The sequence below is a fragment of the Bombus pascuorum genome, chromosome 7 (genome assembly GCF_905332965.1).
Source record: "Bombus pascuorum chromosome 7, iyBomPasc1.1, whole genome shotgun sequence".
Lineage (NCBI taxonomy): Eukaryota > Metazoa > Arthropoda > Insecta > Hymenoptera > Apidae > Bombus > Bombus pascuorum.
In genome coordinates this window covers 12,043,790-12,063,332 of record NC_083494.1, presented here as the reverse complement: position 1 = coordinate 12,063,332, position 19,543 = coordinate 12,043,790, and the positions used below count along the sequence as shown (strand labels likewise).

General features: G+C 29.5%; 4 protein-coding genes across 7 annotated transcripts in view; 2 read left to right on the top strand and 2 right to left on the bottom strand.

Annotated features, from left to right (window-relative positions):
- LOC132908713 (MAP/microtubule affinity-regulating kinase 3-like) overlaps positions 1-7,157 on the top strand; it is a 51,066-nt gene extending 43,909 nt beyond the window's left edge. For 2 of the 3 annotated variants that reach the window (XM_060962972.1, XM_060962971.1), the window contains exons 2-10: positions 784-988; positions 1,075-1,221; positions 1,295-1,615; positions 1,695-1,818; positions 1,900-2,114; positions 2,232-2,377; positions 2,940-3,484; positions 3,562-3,980; positions 4,837-7,157. In XM_060962972.1, coding sequence (XP_060818955.1) covers positions 863-988; positions 1,075-1,221; positions 1,295-1,615; positions 1,695-1,818; positions 1,900-2,114; positions 2,232-2,377; positions 2,940-3,484; positions 3,562-3,980; positions 4,837-4,971 — 2,178 coding nt within the window. In that variant the 5' untranslated portion in view covers positions 784-862 and the 3' untranslated portion in view covers positions 4,972-7,157. The remainder of the gene's footprint in view (positions 1-783; positions 989-1,074; positions 1,222-1,294; positions 1,616-1,694; positions 1,819-1,899; positions 2,115-2,231; positions 2,378-2,939; positions 3,485-3,561; positions 3,981-4,836) is intronic. The other variant, XM_060962973.1, reaches the window with a different exon arrangement.
- A 168-nt stretch (positions 7,158-7,325) lies between these two features.
- On the bottom strand, positions 7,326-8,694 carry LOC132908740 (large ribosomal subunit protein mL41). The gene is made up of 3 exons (XM_060963019.1): positions 8,261-8,694; positions 7,856-8,127; positions 7,326-7,740 (listed from the first exon to the last, which is right to left on the bottom strand). Exons 2-3 carry the CDS (start codon positions 8,013-8,015, stop codon positions 7,391-7,393), a joined length of 510 nt encoding a protein of 169 aa, XP_060819002.1. The 5' UTR covers positions 8,016-8,127; positions 8,261-8,694; the 3' UTR covers positions 7,326-7,390.
- Positions 8,695-10,509: 1,815 nt separating this feature from the next.
- Positions 10,510-13,718, top strand: LOC132909066 (sorting nexin-17). Its single transcript, XM_060963652.1, has 9 exons — positions 10,510-10,961; positions 11,202-11,562; positions 11,653-12,018; positions 12,115-12,205; positions 12,280-12,530; positions 12,624-12,830; positions 12,896-13,084; positions 13,150-13,245; positions 13,314-13,718. The coding sequence occupies exons 2-9, from the start codon at positions 11,503-11,505 to the stop codon at positions 13,503-13,505; spliced, it is 1,452 nt and encodes a 483-aa protein (XP_060819635.1). The 5' UTR covers positions 10,510-10,961; positions 11,202-11,502; the 3' UTR covers positions 13,506-13,718.
- Positions 13,719-13,965: 247 nt separating this feature from the next.
- LOC132909065 (serine/threonine-protein kinase 3) lies at positions 13,966-18,976 on the bottom strand. Of its 2 annotated transcripts, none has more exons than XM_060963650.1 (10): positions 18,765-18,976; positions 18,185-18,265; positions 17,906-18,086; positions 17,602-17,829; positions 17,195-17,513; positions 16,986-17,119; positions 16,723-16,885; positions 16,563-16,654; positions 16,288-16,482; positions 13,966-16,147 (listed from the first exon to the last, which is right to left on the bottom strand). In XM_060963650.1, the coding sequence occupies exons 1-10, from the start codon at positions 18,776-18,778 to the stop codon at positions 15,968-15,970; spliced, it is 1,587 nt and encodes a 528-aa protein (XP_060819633.1). In that variant the 5' UTR covers positions 18,779-18,976; the 3' UTR covers positions 13,966-15,967. The 2 variants fall into 2 exon arrangements, with proteins under 2 accessions (XP_060819633.1, XP_060819634.1); XM_060963651.1 differs by having other exon boundaries at positions 13,966-16,126; positions 18,765-18,975.
- Between the last annotated feature and the right edge of the window lie 567 nt (positions 18,977-19,543).

The window sequence follows — 19,543 nt, the reverse complement described above, 5'->3', positions numbered from 1 at the left end:
AAAAAATGTTTTTCTCGGACTTTATAGGGAAACAGTCTCAGTACACTGTCTATTAATCTTATATTGGCAACAGTGTGTATTTATTTGTTTTTTGAATTAAATATGAAAACCATACGGGAAATGATAAGTTCATATTTGTTAATTTACTGAATTTTATATCCTTTGGTAGCTAAATAAAAGTATCTTAATACAGATTGGTTAACAAAATGTATAAAGTGATAAATTCAATGATACGTGTCTTTTAAAAATAGATGATCTTAAAAGTAAAAGTAGGTGTTTTCCAAAAACAATGTTTTTTAAGAAATATATAATATTTATTAATATATTTTATTAATTAATAATAGTCCATGATAAATAATGCTATTAACATTTCTTAAATGTGCAAAAAGTTGACAAAAACATATTTAATCCCAAAATCAAATATAGTTGATGTGAAATTGGTTGACAACATATTGAATTTAAAATTTACTCTTCTATAAAATCTTGTAATGTATATCATCTGTGATCATATTCATATATACCTTTGCTATCCCCTTGAACATTTCAAAAACATTACTATTTATAACATTAATTGTATCAGTGATTTGTATAATACATTGTGCAGGTATTACCTATTTTTGCAACTTATATGTCTAGACCTAGCAAATCATTTCAATTCATTGTATTATATCAATCTATTTGTTTTTAACTATCAAATAATGCAAAAATTAGAAAATGGATTTATCATGTTTGCTCTCGTGTAATCTTCAAATACTTAAATGCATCTTTTCTTTTTGTTTTCAGTGATTTCAAACGTGTATAATAGGATTAAAAGAATACAATCATTTGAAATTGTTTGTTGCTAATAAATTTTTTAATAAAAATGGATTCTGGAGTGAGTCAGGGAAAGAAACAAATTCGTGTTGGATTTTATGATATTGAAGGCACCATTGGCAAAGGAAATTTTGCAGTGGTAAAACTAGCTAGACATCGTATTACCAAGACAGAGGTAAATATGCTTTATCATAACATATACTTGTTGATATTTCATATGCTATCTTTTTTATTTAAAAGTTTAACATTCTTTCTTCTTAGGTGGCTATTAAAATAATTGACAAAACACAATTGGATCCTACCAATCTTGAAAAAGTTTATAGAGAAGTAGAAATAATGAAGCAATTAGAACATCCACACATTGTCAAATTATATCAAGTAATGGAAACAAAAAATATGATATATATGGTAAGTTTCAATGATTTTTTGTATCAAGTTTGAAAAATTTAGAAGATAATAGAAAGTTTTATATTTCTGTTAGGTGTGTGAATATGCAAGCAAGGGTGAAATATTTGACTATATTGCAAGATATGGAAGAATGGGAGAACCCAGAGCTCGGGCAACATTTGCTCAAATACTTTCTGCGGTTGAATACTGCCATGCAACGGGTGTAGCACATCGTGATCTCAAAGCTGAAAATTTACTCTTAGATGCTCAGATGAATGTTAAAATTGCTGATTTTGGCTTTAGTAATAGATTTTCACCTGGAGAGAGACTAAGTACATGGTGTGGTAGTCCTCCTTATGCAGCACCAGAAGTTTTTCGAGGAAAACATTATGCTGGTCCTGAAATTGATGTGTGGGTAAGCAGGTTATATATATTTATATAATATACAATTTGTAGTGCAAATAGTTTATGACATTATGTTTTTATTGTTGCAGAGTTTAGGTGTTGTATTATATGTACTAGTATGTGGAGCACTGCCCTTTGATGGATCTACCCTCCAATCTTTAAGAGATCGTGTTTTGAGTGGAAGATTTAGAATTCCATATTTTATGAGTACAGGTATTTTCTGCAGCTTAGAAAAAAATTTTGAATATTTAATTTAATGCCGCCTATGATAAAGCTATAATTCTTTTATTATAGATTGTGAAAGCTTAATACGTAAAATGTTAGTTCTGGAACCTGCAAAACGATATACCATTCCACAAATAAAGAGACATCGCTGGATGGCTGGATCAGCAGACACTATTTGTTCAATGATTATAACAAGATCATCATCTTCATCCATCCAAGAACCAAATGAACAAATACTTCGACTTATGCATAGTTTAGGCATAGACATCACGCGAACCAGAGAGGTATTTTTAATATATATATATTTATTTATTTATAAAATACTTCAATATATAATATTATAGAAAAAATATTTCAGTAATAACTTATATTTTCTAAAGCAAAATATTTACTTCTTTCAGTCATTGAGGAATAGTAGCTATGATCATCATGCTGCTATTTATTTCTTATTATTGGAAAGGCTGAAGCAACACCGTGTCACCAGCACAGCAAACAATACTTGCTGGCCAAGCGTTGCAAGAACAAAAGATGACAAATTCAAATCAAGGTATATTTATTGAATTATTAATATTGTTTTAGACTATTAGTTTTTATAATAATTTTTATTATAAGATTTTCCTTAGATAACGATTTTCTTGTCTTCCAATCCTGCCCGTCGAAAAAGTTGATAAAGAATCGAATTTTAATCATATAATTTTTATTTACAGCGATAGCTTAGTGGGACGTTGATCTTTATTGACGGTGATGCATGTATTGAAGATTTTGTCAGGACAGGTTGGATTGGAAGTGCTTTGCTGTCACTTTATTTTTGGTAATTCTTTCATTTTATTTCATTGCTTTCCTTTTATTTTGAGTTGTACGTAAGTTCCTATCAGTGAATATACATATGTTTACTTTGTTTTTATATCGACATATTATATAATTTTCGTTATATATATTTTTATGTCCTTATATATGTTGATAAAAATAAGAATGATGCAGCACATAGAAGAAACAAAAGTCCAGTACAAAAATCTTCACGATTGATACTTGTCCATTCATCACTACAAAAGCTTTTACCGAATAATTAGAGTATTGTAGGCGAATTTGCATTATATATTTGTTTCTAGAACAAGGGAAGACGCAACTCGCGGTGGAAAAAGATTTAGTTCAACTAGTTCTTCGACTGATGAAGGATGCTGTAGTGCGGAAGGTGAATTAGAGGAAGGTCCAAGTGGTGATGAATTGAGAGAAGCTCAAATTAAACTCGAGGAACATAGACTAGGCCTAGATCATGATATCAGTCAACGAATTGACAGTCAAATAGTTAATCGAAGATTAAGTGATTACCAACAGCATTTTGATACCCCACTTATGGATTCTATTGATCCTCCTAGTCGAACGACATTGTTTATTGCGGGTGGTAGTGGTAGTTCATCATCCGAGCTTTTTGAATCTAGTTTTGATTCTGGCTGCCCACCAGATTACTCAGGGGCAAATTCATTTACAAGTAGCTTGCCCTCTTGCACGCCTCCACCACCTATGAGCCCATCGCCAATTAGCGGTAGAATATCTAGAGTTTCTCAAGGTCGTAGAGCTTCAGATGGTGGACCTAGATTATTATTTTGTCAACAAGGTGGAGGGGACAGACCGACCAAGCAGCGAAGTATTCAAGGTACTGAATTATAAAGATATTTTATTTGTAAAGGCTTTTCGTCACATGGTCGTGACAAATATGTTTTGTTTTCATAGACTCTGGTAAGGCTAGAGGCCATTTAGATCTTGTTCATTTGAGACCACCATCTACGCCACCAGAAAATCAAACACAGTTTAAAATTCGTGGCGACTCCAGTACACAGCTACAGCTGTTAGTGCAACAGCGTATGTTGCAACAAAAACGAAACTTATATCACAGACATAGAGGTGGAGGCAGTCCTACTCCAATATCAGTATCAACAAGTACCACGAGTAGACGCGCTGACCACGTACCGAGACAAGACAGTTATAAACTAGCTCAAAGAACACAGATCTTACCACCTTTATCTCAGGGACATGTTGATAGAGACTTTGATAGAGAAAGAAAACGAGATGAAGAAAGATGGAAAAGTCTACCATCTCGACTTGCAGCAGATTGTCAGTTAGCAGAAAGGACACTGCTGTGGAGCCAACAGGTAATTCTATAAATAGAAATTTAAAAAATCGTTTGGGTTGAACTGTCCAATAAAAAAAGTTATCGAGTCGGAATAAAAGAACGCAAAATAACTTGTTGGTATCTGTCCAACGATCCATGACGTCATTGTTCTTTTGGAATAAATTTAAATCGTGCCAAAATTGCGTACCTATATTCGAACTCAAACAGAGTATTATGTTACCTGTTCCTTTCATAATGTTAACATTGTTGTGAGCGTGCATCATGTTCACAACGATGAATTGATGTAAATATTATTAGTATTGTTTATATTAGCGATTAGACGTTACTTGTGATACGAAAGCACAATTATTTGTGTTAGATGCAAATAAACAATTATTTTTATTTAATTTGGCAATTTATTGTTCACTCTAATTTGCCTTACTTCGTGCATGTACGAACCCTTAATTAAACATCAGTGTACAGTTAACAAAAAAGCTCATATTTGTCTAAGAAACGTTTGGACTACTGTTATTATATGAATTACCATATATGCATTATTAACTGTTGTTATGCAAAAATGAAATTTTATTTTGATAACTGTGCAATACAATTTTAAATAGTTACTTACTTGCCTGTGTTAAATACACAAACAATAACACGACATATGCACTAGTACATAATTTGACAACAATGCAACGTAAAGAACATATATTAGCACAAATGCGACTGAAAAACCCATAAACAATGCAGTGTTAAACACTTAAACATTAAGCTTTGAAGATGCATATATCATTTGTAGCACCTTTCCCTTATTTGGCTTCCTAGATTTTATTTCTTAACATTCTGTAATGAAGATATTGAACACAAAAATGACACAAAATGTAAATAATTTAAAGAAGAAAATATATCAGGTGGGCCTCAGTGGAGGAGCATCATATTTGCCACCTGGCAGTGTAGGTGGCTTCTTGTGGCCCACTGGAAGCAACCCTCATTCAACCATCTTCGAAAACGTTGGAGATCCAATGGAATAAACATCTAATCCTGTTGTATTTTTAGTATTGGAGATTTTGAGTCTGAAAGACTAGATTAGATACAAGAAATACAATAAGCAGTATTGCCTTCCTAGTCTTTCCATATCAGTATTTTCATTTATATAATTATGTATTTTATTATATATATTTTAAGTATTCAAGGAGAATATTGTATAAATTTCATTGTAGAACTGTTTCCTCCGTGATATTCTAGCTTTCATACACAAAATCTTTAATTAAATGGAAGGTACATGTTACTAAATGTCAAAGATTTATTCTTAATTAAATTCGGTTTTGCAATCAATATGCTTTGAGCAGCATAATTTATTACATATCTTTATACATTCATACACTTCATTCATTAAAAAATTATACATATATCTCACACACACACACACATACACACACGATAAAAAATGTAAACATTGTTAAAAATCTTTGTCATGTAGTAGCATGTCCGCCTGCCTTATTAACTGGCTGATTTTATCAGTCAAATATATCCAATTATGTCATAGACTGATAATTAACAAGAGAAAACACCAATCGAGTTTATATTCATGAGCAAGTGGCATATGTCTTGCTTTACAACGACTATGTTTAATTGGAAGTACAACATGTATACGCGTGCATATTTTAATGATAATTAATGAAGAGTGCTTTTGATGTGCTTCCTGAATGCATTTCGGTAAATTATCATATAATGGTGACAATGTATAATCTGTACGCGTCTGTTATTTTCATCGTATTATAACGCAATAGAATCAGAAGATAGTATACAAAACAAACTTAAAATTAATTTATGCATTTTATAACTTCCATACGAAAATTTTAGACAACTGAGAGTTAGCTAAGATATTTAGTCTAGATTAAAATTTGAAAAACGAAGTAAGAAAAATCAGTGTTCAAATACGAAAACAAACTATAAATATGTTATAACATGAAATAGTGACACAATAATCTTCACTTCACAGAAACACTTGAGATAAACTTTATTTAGAATTGTGAGTGCAAGAACTATGCCACTTATGCTTTTCTACGCAATTTATTGAAGAGTGGAGTTAATAAAATGAGAGAGCAAGAGAAAAAGAAAGAAAGAAACCTGTTAAAGTTTTTTGTTACACATTTTTATTGATAACTATTCTAATAATATTGTACAAAACTACGTGTTTCATCATTCCACTCTTCATTATGATCGTTATAGAAAATTAAGAAATGATAAAAAGAATAAATAGTGATAATTAGTAGCTGCTGTTTAAAGAAGTAAAAAAAGTGCTGCATTCTGTAAAGATGTTTAAATAAAATTGTTGTATATATAATATTTAACAAAATGACTGTTTACATTTTGAATTATACATTTTTTATGCATTTTCATTTTCTACATAAAATACAAATTCTATTAATAGTTATCGATACAACATTTTGCATAAATGTAAGTACAAAGTTATCATTTTACTCAGAATGAAAACCAAATAGTTTTGCTTTACGAGCTTTTTGCACAGTTACTATTAAGTGTAAAGGAAAGGAATCGATAATAACTTCAACATGTTTGTACATTTTGATACGAATACAGCACTTTTTAAAAGCAAATATATATTAGGTTCTAGTAGTCTAGTCAGTAGGAAGCAATACCGGCCGCGCACAACTGACAACGACTTTAATATTCAAATTTTCCGCCATTTTTTACCCAACAAAAACAATCAAACTTCGCTCAAAAAAATCTTTTGATAAGTAAAAAGATAGCTGTTAAGTTAGCATAATCATGCGAGATCTTGTTCTGGCATATTGTTCCCGAAATAACATTCCAAAAACTGTTTTAGAGGAACTCAGGAATTGAAAATCAGTTTTGGCATTGTTGCATTTTTCCATCCATGTCTTTTTTTTAATTATAGAAATTTGAGATTGCATGAAACAGACATCATCTATAAACGTGTATCGTTGATTTACTGGTTAATAAATTTGTTTTATTGAAGTATCATTGAATTTTGCAAAATCATTTTTGTTAGCAGTAAAAGAATTTACAAAAAATTAAATGATATGAAATTATTATCTGGCAATGTACTGTCCAGCTAACACATACAAATAAAGTAATTGTTTACCATTAATTAATATGGTGTTAAAAAATATTAGAACATGATCTAATTACACAAATCTAATGGAAACGTGCAATACATTCCACTCATAATTGAGACAGGTCGTTTTTGTACTTGCAATAAATTAATATTTTGTACCAAATTAATATCTGATTTCCTTAAAGTTATGTGTGATGGTAAATAATTACTGTTTATAAATTACAAAACTGTCAACAAATGTATACATTGTGCGTATGAGCATATTGAATAAAATATTATGCAAACTATAAAACTACAGTTCTTTTATTTATGTTTATTCTAATTTGCTTAATTTACATTTGTTATAATGTTTAAGACTTTTTTGGACGTTCTACATCCATTTGGAAAATATCTGTACCAGTCATTTCAGCCCGAATCCTAGCTTCTTCAGGTGTCAATGCTTCATATTCACTGGGATTTAATGATTCACCATCTGGGCTTAATTGACCCTCTTTAAAATCTTTCTTAATTTTATCAGCATACACTAAATTAAATAAATCTTTAGCAGTATATTCACGTTTTCTAACATCTGTAACTCTATAAGAGACATATGGCTTTAAATGAAAATTTTCCAGGGAAGGAACAATAAGCTCCGGTATCATTTCTGGTACGTTAACCCAATGATTGTTTACCCATTTCCCCGTTATCTTTACACCTCTCCCTGAAAATATTTGTTAATTATCATACGTTTACCAATGTGATTATTAAAGAATGCGCATAGGAGATATTTTTATGCTTGTTATTGTATATCATATTCAAAAACAAAAATTACATACTATCAATAGGAATATCGCAGTTTGGATCCTTGGCTCGTGCTTCTTTATATAGACGATTACCTCGCTTATTGAATAGCTGTATCATACGAAAATTTCGTTTACCACGACATGACGCTGATGTTGAAATTTGTCGAGTTACAACCATAAACGTGGATGCCATTTTATTTTTTACAAGAAAAAAAATTATTTGATTCGTATACAAAATTCTAAAACAATGATCAACTTTTTTTACACATTCCTTATCCCTTATATGGAGAAACAGAAATTATGACCTAAAATTATAGGTTATATTTTGTTTTAATTATTTGATACTTATTTAAAGATATGAAATATTTCTTATTCGATTAATATTATGATTTTACTATGTTAGTGTATCATAAATGTACAAAACAATTCTAAATTCACTTTTTTTAATAATATTTGAAACGAAAGTTTAAACAGGATGGTCCAGCTAACTGGAACCACCTAAATGTCTGCCATACTTATAGTTGAATGAAATATCTTCTCAAGATAAAGTTATACTGTTTCAAGAACTACATGTAACAATAGAAATAGTTTCTTCTCGTGATAATTTTTTTACAGCATTTCATTGTCATCGGCATTTTGTTAAATAAGATAAAATATATTTATTATTGTTGGCAAAGATGGCAAAATTAAAAAATCGACATTTTTCAGCTCGTAAACAGGCTTTTTTAACGTTTGAGGGCTCGAATGAAAGTTTAGAACCCAAAGAAATAGTTAAAATTAGTTTTGTCCAAATATTCTTCCTAGTTTCTTAATTATAAGTAAGTTTTAAAAATCGCTCAATCTACAGACAGCGAAACACTGCAACCACCTAGCGGTGAAAAATGGAATTAATCTCTCTATTAGGAAACTAAAAAATCAAATGTCTTGATCTGTGAAGTAAATTTTTAAACTATTCAGAAATTAAATAATTACTGTAGTTCTCTAAGATATTCTCTAAATATTCGTAAATAATATACAATAAGGTTATTATATATAAATACTGCTACCTGTCCAGTTAGATTAATCTCCATGAATTCATACTGCTTTTCCCATAGATTTTCGTATACTATGTCACAATTCAACCTTCTTTTGATACAAAATACTTATTCCTTGTCACTCCAGTGCGCGATAGTGGGACACAGAAAAAGAATGTTGATTTTAATAAATTTCTTGCATAATCTTAATCGATATTGACGCTTAAGACATACTGAATATTTAATTATGTTTTTTGTCTTTACAAATATATTGTTATTTTATGAATTTGGACTTAAATTAATATATGCTACCAGGAAGAAAATGAATACCCCTGTAGTTTTAGTTCTTTCACTGTATAGGTACTACACCATGCGGTCAAGTGCGGCCAAGTTTCACTAAAATTAGCATGTACAAAAACCTATAAAAATTAGGGATCTACCCTGTTTGATTGTAGTTACTAGCATAGACAAGAACCTATTAAGTTCCACGCTACAAGAACCGTGTACGGTTCTACGGTAAAGTGCATACCTACTTATCCATCCGAGATAATAAGTAATAAAACTCTTTAGCCAATTATCATCTGTTTCATTACCTTCTATTAAGGCATCATACCCACTCCCTATGTGCCCTAGAATATTAGAATTCTGCACAAGAACTGCAATGATATATGTGTGATGTATAAGCCAATGTAGTCGCTAGTGACCTCGCAATTAATACGATTATAAATAAGCAACATAAACGAACAATTCCCAGGATTTGAACTATAACTTTAAATTATTTATTACGGTAGTATTAACTAGCTGTCTGATCTTGAATCAGAGAAAAATGGACAGGAGTTAAAAATCGGAAACGAAAAAACAAATCAATGTCTAATGCCAATCAAGCTGAAAAAAAACAGGTTTCCGGAATTTGACATTAAAAAAACCAAGTTGGTAACTCTGTATTATGGAGCACTACCAGATTAAAAGAAAATGGCGGCTCAAACTACACCCACTGCCAGTCTAATCTCCTCATCGCATCTACATATCAATGTAACCAAATAACATTGGCTTTACTGGCCGTATGCGGAGAGACGTAAAACGAGTGACATAACTGACGTAGGGGTAAAATAACAATAGGGGAATGTGGAGAATTTTTCCTGGTAACCCTGAATCGCCTCCATTTTTTAAAAGAACCTTTACCGAACTTTACTGCATCAGTATATGATAGCAGAGAAAAAATAACCATTAAGAGAATAAAATACCATAAGAAGTATTCGAAACCTCTCGAAATTCCTAGAAATGGCGTTATTTTCTAAAAAAAAAATCCGAGAGTGAAACACTTGTCGGCAAAAATAGCGACTTTATATTAGGAAAATGTAATAGCATAAAAGGTGACATAATTTCGGCGAGTCTTGGAAATTACGTCATATTCCAAGAATTTTTCAAAACCGGAATTAAAACCGAATTAATTAGCCATTTCCCGATCTCATTTGTCGATTTTTCGTGAGTTTTTGTGGGATTGGGTAATCGAAAATTGTAAAATGCTGTTCAACTATTCTGACTTATTAAAACTCTTTCTAAATATATTCTATATAATCTTTTTCCAATAAATCAACTCATTTTTTATTGCATTATATCATCATTTCTAAAAAGATCCTTGCTACTGGTTATTACTGACTGCTTATGGTATTCTGTTTGGTTCTCAAAGTAGCTTTTTCTGTAATCAATACGGAAATGGAGCAATTTTTTTTCTATTATTTGATTAAACTTTAAAGCAATTTTTATGTTTTATCGTCCTTAGCCTTCGTTGGACGTAAGTACGAATGCAAATTTCTGTTCTCGTCGTACATGTGCACGTTTTTCCCACCAAGAGCACCAGAGAAAAGATGTGTCTATAGTTCGGCCGTTGCCAGCTAGAGGCTCGTATTCTTAGTGCGCATTTTTTAACATTGCATCTGTGATCTCGCTATTCATCTCTGATCATTCTAATACATATATATGTACATATCAATGGATTGTATTATTAATCATCGTAATATTTATATTAACGTAATCATTAAAAAATGCATCAGTGTTAATCGTTAGAAATATAGTTGTTGAGTGGGTGTAAAGCGAATACGCCTATCATAAATAATGATAGAAAAGTAAGTAGACAATAGGAAAATATTTCATATAATTAATAATTGAGTACTTATTGCCAATTGAAATAATATAAAAGTGAAATTATATTATGTATGTATAATGTAAGCTATTTAATATATATGAATTTGAGTTTAAATTATTGCAATATCTGTTAATTAATTATATGATAACATATATTGAAATATATTTGAATCCTTACTTAATCTATTTTCCTTGTATTTTATTATTATTTTATTTTCCAGATGGAGTAATATTTGGGAATATATATATGCATTTTTAAACTCAACTACATTTTGATTGTATATAATGTGGAATTTTTTATGTAGATATTTTTGTACATTTTGGATTATCTATTTACATATGTTGATTTTATTAAAAGTTTTTCTTAAGTAACATCTGTGTATATCTATAGACAAAGACATAGAATATAAATTTCTCATATAAATTATAATTTATTATAAATTTATTATATCATATTGTTCAATATACAATGTATCTTAATTATAAAAAAAATACAAAGCATTGATACTATATTTTATAAAAATGCATTTTTCTATACCAGATACACAAGAATTTATTGATGCAACTGATAATACATATGTGGTAAATATATCTGTTATATTATGTAATGTATCTGTATATATATATATATATATCTATATATTAATATATTTACTTTATTTTCAATCCCAGGGTTACAACATTCATATAAATGGATTATTTCATTGTACTGTGAGATATAAACAACTACACAGTCTCCATGAACAATTGGCTAGAAATTTAGATATATCTCTCCCAGCATTTCCACCTAAAAAATTTTTTCCTTTAACAACAAATCAACAAGAAGAACGTCGTCTTTCTTTGGAAAAATATATTCAAACAATTGGACAAAATCCACTTGTTAATAATTCGGGAATGTTAAATGGATTTTTATTAAATGCTCAGCAAGAAACTATTGGAGGCCCATCTAATAATGAATTTATGGACATTTTTCTTATGAATGGTTGTAAAATAACAATAAATGTTTCTACAGGGGATCATTCTGGTAGTGTTTTAGAGGTAACTTTTGTTGTATGAATAATTCATATTATATATATTAAACTATATATAAAATATATAAACTAGAAATATGAATTAACGTTTTTCATTCAACAGAAAGTATACAAGAGCCTTAGACTACCTGAAGAATATTATTCATATTTTGTATTATTTATTGTTGCTCACGATGAAGCAAATAGTGTTCATTGTAGGTATATCCTTATCAAAATATTTCATACATGATTAATGAATAAATTATTTTTTACACATTATTTTTTTTAGTACTACGAAAATTGCAAAACTTTGAGTCCCCATTTATAACTATTAAACATCTACACGTTATAGGAAGTAAAGTTGTACTTGGAAAAAATTATTGGGATGTGGGCTATGATTTGAAAATAATGGATAATGAGGTGGCAATGAATTTATTATATATTCAAACAGTTGCGGAAATTAATTGGGGATGGATTCCCATTACAGATGAACTAAGAAACAAGCTAACAGTCTTAAAAAAGCATGGAAAGAAGAAAGAAGTATATTTATCTATATATCCATACAAATAATGTAATAAACTATATGAAAAAATTGTCAATAACTAATATCAAATTTAAATGTTATTATTTTAGTATCTGGACATAGTACGTACTTCAAAGTATTATGGATATATTCAGTTTGCTCCATGTTTTTGTGATTATCCTCAACCAGATTCAAAAGTTCTAGTAGCCATAGGTAGAAATGAATTAAATTTGCGTATATTAAATGATGGAGAACAATGTGAAGAAGTATTTAAAGTCTCACGAATGCGTTGTTGGCGTATAACTACTTTGCAAAATGTAAATTGTAAAAGAAAAACGTATTTTAACATTGCGGCGCGTGTCTTAATTTGTTCTAATTTCAGGGATCTGAAAGGGGAGGAGAAGAAAGTGATGAGTTTAGTTTAGAATTATCGTTTGAATATTTAATAGCTAAAAATCAATTACAATGGGTTACAGTTACTTCAGAACAAGCTATCTTAATGTCTGTATGCTTGCAAGCTATGATTGATGAATTATTATCAAAGACTGTTGATAGTAATAATAAGGCTCAGGTTAATTAAAAATGTTATTTATTGCTAAGTAAAGTTATTTGTATTAAATACTAATTTGTTTATAGGAGGTGTCTCAAAAATCCTGGACTTATGTTATGAGAAATGGCCAGAGTATTACAGTGGGATCAAGCTCTAATGAAGAATCTGAAGAAAGTAAAAAGGTATGATAGGTTGATAATATCTATATTTTATTTATTAATATTTTTTATATCATTGGATTCTATTTTAGAATCGTTGTATTAAACAACCTTCTAAATCAGAACCAATTATGAAGAAACTTGCTGACAGATTATCAGTAGTAAAAATAAAAAAATCTAGTGATGTTAGAAGTAACATAAGTAGCAAGGTTCAAGGAAAGCAAACATTGGAATATGATATGGAAAATAATGCATTTCGCATGATTGATGATGACGACTTATGAATATATAAACTGGAACAGTGAAATGAAAAATACATTAGAAATATCTCGAAAAATATCAAATTTTTAAAATTATATTAATCCATATTTTTGCTACTTTTATTTTTAACCCTTAAATGATGTAAAATATAAAACTTAGATATCAATAGATTTGTAACAATTTTTTTGTATGATATATAAATATATTGTTGATAATAAACAAATTTTTTAAATCAATGCAAATATTTAAAGAAATAAATAAACAGAACTAAAATAAATTATAGTATATATAATACTTTATTATTGTTCAAATCATATACGTAAAAGGCAGTGTCTTATATTAACATTTGTATTTCAGTTTGCTTTATTTTAAATGAAAATTAATATCTGTTATTTTAATACTAAATGGGAGTAATTCGTAGGTTACGCTGCATAATGAGATTATAATTCTAACTAGATAGGTAATTATTTGTTTGAAAGACAATTTTCTGCCTTCAGTCTGTATATTTTGCCCAAACATATAGAGAATGGTACAATTCATAAGAAAGGTGTAAAATTAAAATGACTTCCTAAACAAATAATTATAAACTGTAATATAAAATGGTAGTATTTTTCTAGTACGAAAAGTAAACAGATTCACTATTGTCCTATGAAATAGACTTCTACATGTGTACATTATATTCATAAATATTATAGATCTCTATTTCATGGACTATTTAAGTTTTCATAGAAAAATTTTTTATCGCATTTTTTTAGTGTTGGATAATAGATAAATATATGGAAATGCATAACTATTTTTTACAATATTACTTCCACATGTTTTTTTGCATTTTAATAATACAAGTGGAAGATGAACATAGAAAATTTCTCACTACAAACATATTTATGTTCTATCAAATGTGTAATTCTGTACGAGTAAAATTTATTTGTTTCTGTTAGAATATTGCAACACGCTATATATTGTATGTCGCAGTGAATGGTGCGCACTATTTTTTTCTCGAACAGTAAAGACATTTTTTTTAAAGAACATAACTTAGTTAGTTATCTGCTTTTCTTATTAATGGTGAAACTCAATACTATTGTTTTAATAATCTTGCGTGTCATGGTAGGGCCATATAAAGACTAGATATAATAATTAATATTTGTATCTTTTTCGACCATAATGTGCATATCTTCTATATCAAAAATATGTTGTTATTCTGTATTGTTACTTCCTAAATAAACAGAAAAGTCAGTTCTGGCTATAGTATTTAAGTATTATAAATCTATTTCCGCTACTTGTAAAATAGCCCAACGTCAGCAAAGAATTACTCCACTATATCATAGTATTCTCAACGATACGTACACGCGTTATTGTTATTGTGGTATGACTTATGAGATGTGTATTGAAAGCTTTATCAGTACAAGAAATAATCATATGCTGTTTGAAAATTCTAAATATGGTAATAATTTAAAAGATATGTTTTAATAGAATAAAAATTTTATATAAAGCTAAAAAGTATAAGTCTTGCCATTGCGACTATCTCAACAATTTAAATTACTGACTTAACAAATTATTGAAATATCAGGATACGTTCTAATACGGAAGACTAATTTTGGTAAGTTAATTCGTCAAGTATTTCTTCACATTGAAATATTATCATTCTCATCGTAATCTTGCATGGTACAATGATACTACTACAAAATTTCCAATTTGTATTCACAAAACTTTAGAATTATTCCACAACTTAATTATATCAATGGATAAACGCGTAATATACCTATGGCAGTTAAGGAGGAATAAATTCTTCAATATGTTCTAAGTTGTTCACTTATCTGAAACTGCTTCAAGTAAACAATACATTAGTATATAAGACTACATATATAAATATATTTTCGGGATAGCTTCCATGCATATATTTCGTATGAGTGATGATACTGATAATGTAATATTATCGATAAAATAAATGGCATAATACGTGACTAGCGTAAGATGAAAACCGAATACCAATTTCACATGGACGCTCATCTAATTTCTTTTTACATCAAAAACAAAGTTGCAAACATGGCATAATTATCTTCACTTGTTTTTTTAATCTTTTAGTTTTAATTCCTAAAAAAAGATGTTGAAGAGATTTTATAATATTTCTATAAGATATCCATAATAACAGTATATATGTAAACATAATGATAAAAAATTAAGTATGATTACTTGTTCACCTAAATCATTTATAATAATTTACATTGGTGACGTGAGGCTATTGGCTAGTATTAGTTACTCGTACTTGATTCCCAAGGAGATAAACATTGTTTTGAACATTATCAAGAAGAAAATATTTTCAATCGTTATTAATCATCGTTTGTCAGGTAGATATTTAGTTAGTAAACAATGTTGTTCTCTTTGATGAAACTAAGAACGAGATGAATAAAATCTATTCATTTATACAACTGTACACCCTTTATCTATCATCATCACACTTATTTGCATAAAAAAAGTAACCAAACTGTTAGAAGTTCTGCTGACGTTTTCGCTTGGTATCCATAGCGTCAAGAATCGGTTGTCTCTTCGTTTGGTACCTTCTTCTCAACTCATCAATTTCTCTTTCCATTTCCGCATCCAGATTAGCCATTCGTTGCTGTAGTTCCTCGTATGAGAGAAACTTCAGCTGCAGGATATGGTTGTTTATCTATATTCAAGTTCTTTTTAATGATGCCTAAAGTGGCACTATATCGATCGACTTTAAGTTAAAAAAATACTAAAAATACTGGGAAAGTTCTTAATTTACTTTCAACCTTCTGTGAGAATTTGCAAGTGTCTATTACTTACGAAGTCGAAATCACGTTCTGTGAAGACATTTTGGAACTTGGATATGTTATTATGAGGTTGTTCTTGTACAGGGTGAGAAATTTGGTTAAGTTGTAATTGTAGGTGACTTTGAAACCTCTGAGACTCTGTAGGGCTACGTAATTCTAATTTATTTTCATTATCTTGATTGTGTACTCCAAGTATTTGTCCATTTCCCTAAAGATTAAGAAATTAATTTCGTACATGTATATTTAACATAAATAATCATCAACTATAACATATTTATTATTTTATACCTTTCCTATTTCAGGTGCTTCTTTCTTATCAAAATGATCTAAAAATAGTGGCCGGTATTTTTTTCCGGATTCCACTGACCCTGTATTGTGTCCTACGAATAAACGATATTTGTTACTTTCCTTTTTAGTGTTTCGTTGTTTCATTACATTACGTGCTTACGTTTCATAGTAGCTTCGGTATCGGTGTCACTATTAATAACCATTGTTCCCAAATCTAACATTGCTGAAACAAGTGTACCCGTATCTGGAAGATCATGACTCGGTACTAAAGTTCCCGTGTCTTCTGGCAGAGGTTTCATTGTTCCACTACAGTCTTCTTCATCCTTACAATAGACATCAAATGTTTATTACTAACATTAGTACACACACACACACACACACACACATATATATAGAATTCATAATAAATCTCAATATAAGTACCGAATCTTCTGCCTGATTTTGATTTTTAATTGCCACATTATTTATAACATGAGCACGATGTACACTTTGTTTTTCTCGTATTTCATGAGCTTCTGCAATCATCTGACTCAGAATACTTGGTTGCTTGGCATTGCCTGTAATAAAATATCTTATTGAATAATACATGCAAGAAAACTAGAGCGAATTTGTTTCATTATCATAGATTTTACCTATAAATTCATGATTTAGCAACTCAGTTGCAGTAGCTCTTTCTTCTGGATTTTTAACAAGGCACCCACTGACAAAATCTATAAATTCAGGACTCCATTGATCAGGTTCTCTAAAGCTAGGTGGTGGTTTAGTTGGAATCATAAATATTGCTCTCATTGGATGTATATCACCATATGGCGGCTTGCCTTCTGCCATTTCTAAAGCAGTTATACCAAGAGACCATATGTCTGCGACACAATCATATCCAATTTCCTGTATTACTTCTGGAGCCATCCAAAATGGAGTTCCTATAACTGTATTACGTTTTGCCATTGTATCCTAAAAGAAATGTTCAATATTAATTCCTGTTTTGCTCAATAAAAAGATTTATTACATATAGCGATAAAGATTATGTTTTATAGCTTACAGTTAATTGTCCTGCTACTCCAAAATCAGCTAATTTTGCATGCCCTTCATTATTGAGTAAAATATTTCCTGCTTTAATGTCTCTATGTATTTTTCTTCTCAAATGGAGATATTCTAAACCTTTTAAGGTATCACTGAGAATCGTTGCTATTTCATCTTCTTGAAGAGTCTTCTTCCTTAACCTCATAATATCACTAACAGATCCAGCTCCACAATATTCCATTACAATCTATGAAACCATATCTTGATTATATACAAACAAGGAATGAATAAAAAAATATTTTTTATTGTATTATCAATGTTACCCATAAATCAGTGTTTTTAAAGTAACTTCCATAATATTTAACAACATATGGAGAATCACACTGTTGCATGATAGAAATTTCTTTTATGATTTCTTGTAAATCTGTATCAACAGGGACTTGTTTAATAGCAAGTACCTGTCCACTTTCCTTATGTAATGCTTTGTAAACTGATCCATAGGATCTATATGAACAAAACATAAAACAAACGCTATAGAAACAATTACATAAAAAAAGATTTCATTAAAGATTAAATGCCATTTTATATCTTTACCCACTTACCCTTCTCCCAACTTGCATATTATATCAAATACTTCTTCAGGTTGTCTGGTTAAACTTTCTTCAGACAGCTTTTTTAATTCACTAAAAACAGAAATTGTAATACCTGATCAAAGATAAATATGGTACTTGCACATAATATGTGAAAATATACAAAGAAATAATACTTGGATTTTTTTTTTAGTTTCATTATATGCAATTTGCATTTTTTTTTTTAAACAAGGTATTTATAAGATAAGTGACATGCTACATATAAATGCGTTATTTCTATTAAAATTGAACTATAAGTGCATTAGATAAGCAGGTTTGTCGGTTATAAAACAAATTAAAAGACGCGCAGAACTAATATTTTCTAGATTTATTAAGAAAAGCTGAAATAACTTTAAATATAATAAATAATACGAATAAATTGATAATGCAGGTTAACAAAGAAACAAAGAATCGATACTGTACAATTGTTTCACATAACAAGTGAAACGCGCTAAAAATCGAAAGACGATTCTTTCTAGCTACAAATAACTTCCATCCATAAATTTGTAAAGTTCTGCAAGTTTAAAAACACGAAGTAAAAACAATTAAATACCTCTTCGAAGACATTTTTGCTTTTCGTGTCAACGAGTTCTTACTTGAATAAAAACACCTTCAATATTTACACAAATAACTTAACGTGGATAAAACAGATATCATTCCGGTTGTAAAAACATAGTCAATTTAAAATAGAAGTGTTACATTTTTGTCAATAAATTAAAGTAACCATACAACCGAAATATCGAAACCATCGACCATATAATATTCTAGATAGCAGAACTGAAATGTCTCAATCTAGAAGGATTGATTAAGCTTACTACTATTTCTTATTATTTTAAGCATGATAAAGGAACAAGTAGAAATAGAAATAGAAGGTCTGGAGCAAAATTTTTACTTTGAACCAACTAAATGTTACATTTTTAATAAAAGAAGCTGTTAAAATAAATTATATCTCTTAAAAGTTCCAAATAAGCGGTGACCAATCATCGTGTAGCTGCATGTATACATTCGTAAATGGCCTGAATCTTGTAATTATATCTTCAGTATGAGATTACCGATGAGGAAATATGATTTTGGAAGGGTACTTGAAAATGTGTTTCTTATACTCTACTCTACTCAATTGTTCTTGATATTCTTCATGTAATAAAGTTAAATTTAGTGTTTAAATAAAAAAGAGCAAAAAGAAGGTTAGATCTCACAAGCATCAAGAAAATTCAAATGGTATCGATGTATGGTTTTCTTATTTTATCGAACTTTAAACATTTAACGAGGGAGGATCGTTTAATGAAGGCTTAAAATATATGGTCATTTTAAAAAGTTATCGAAGGTAGCGTA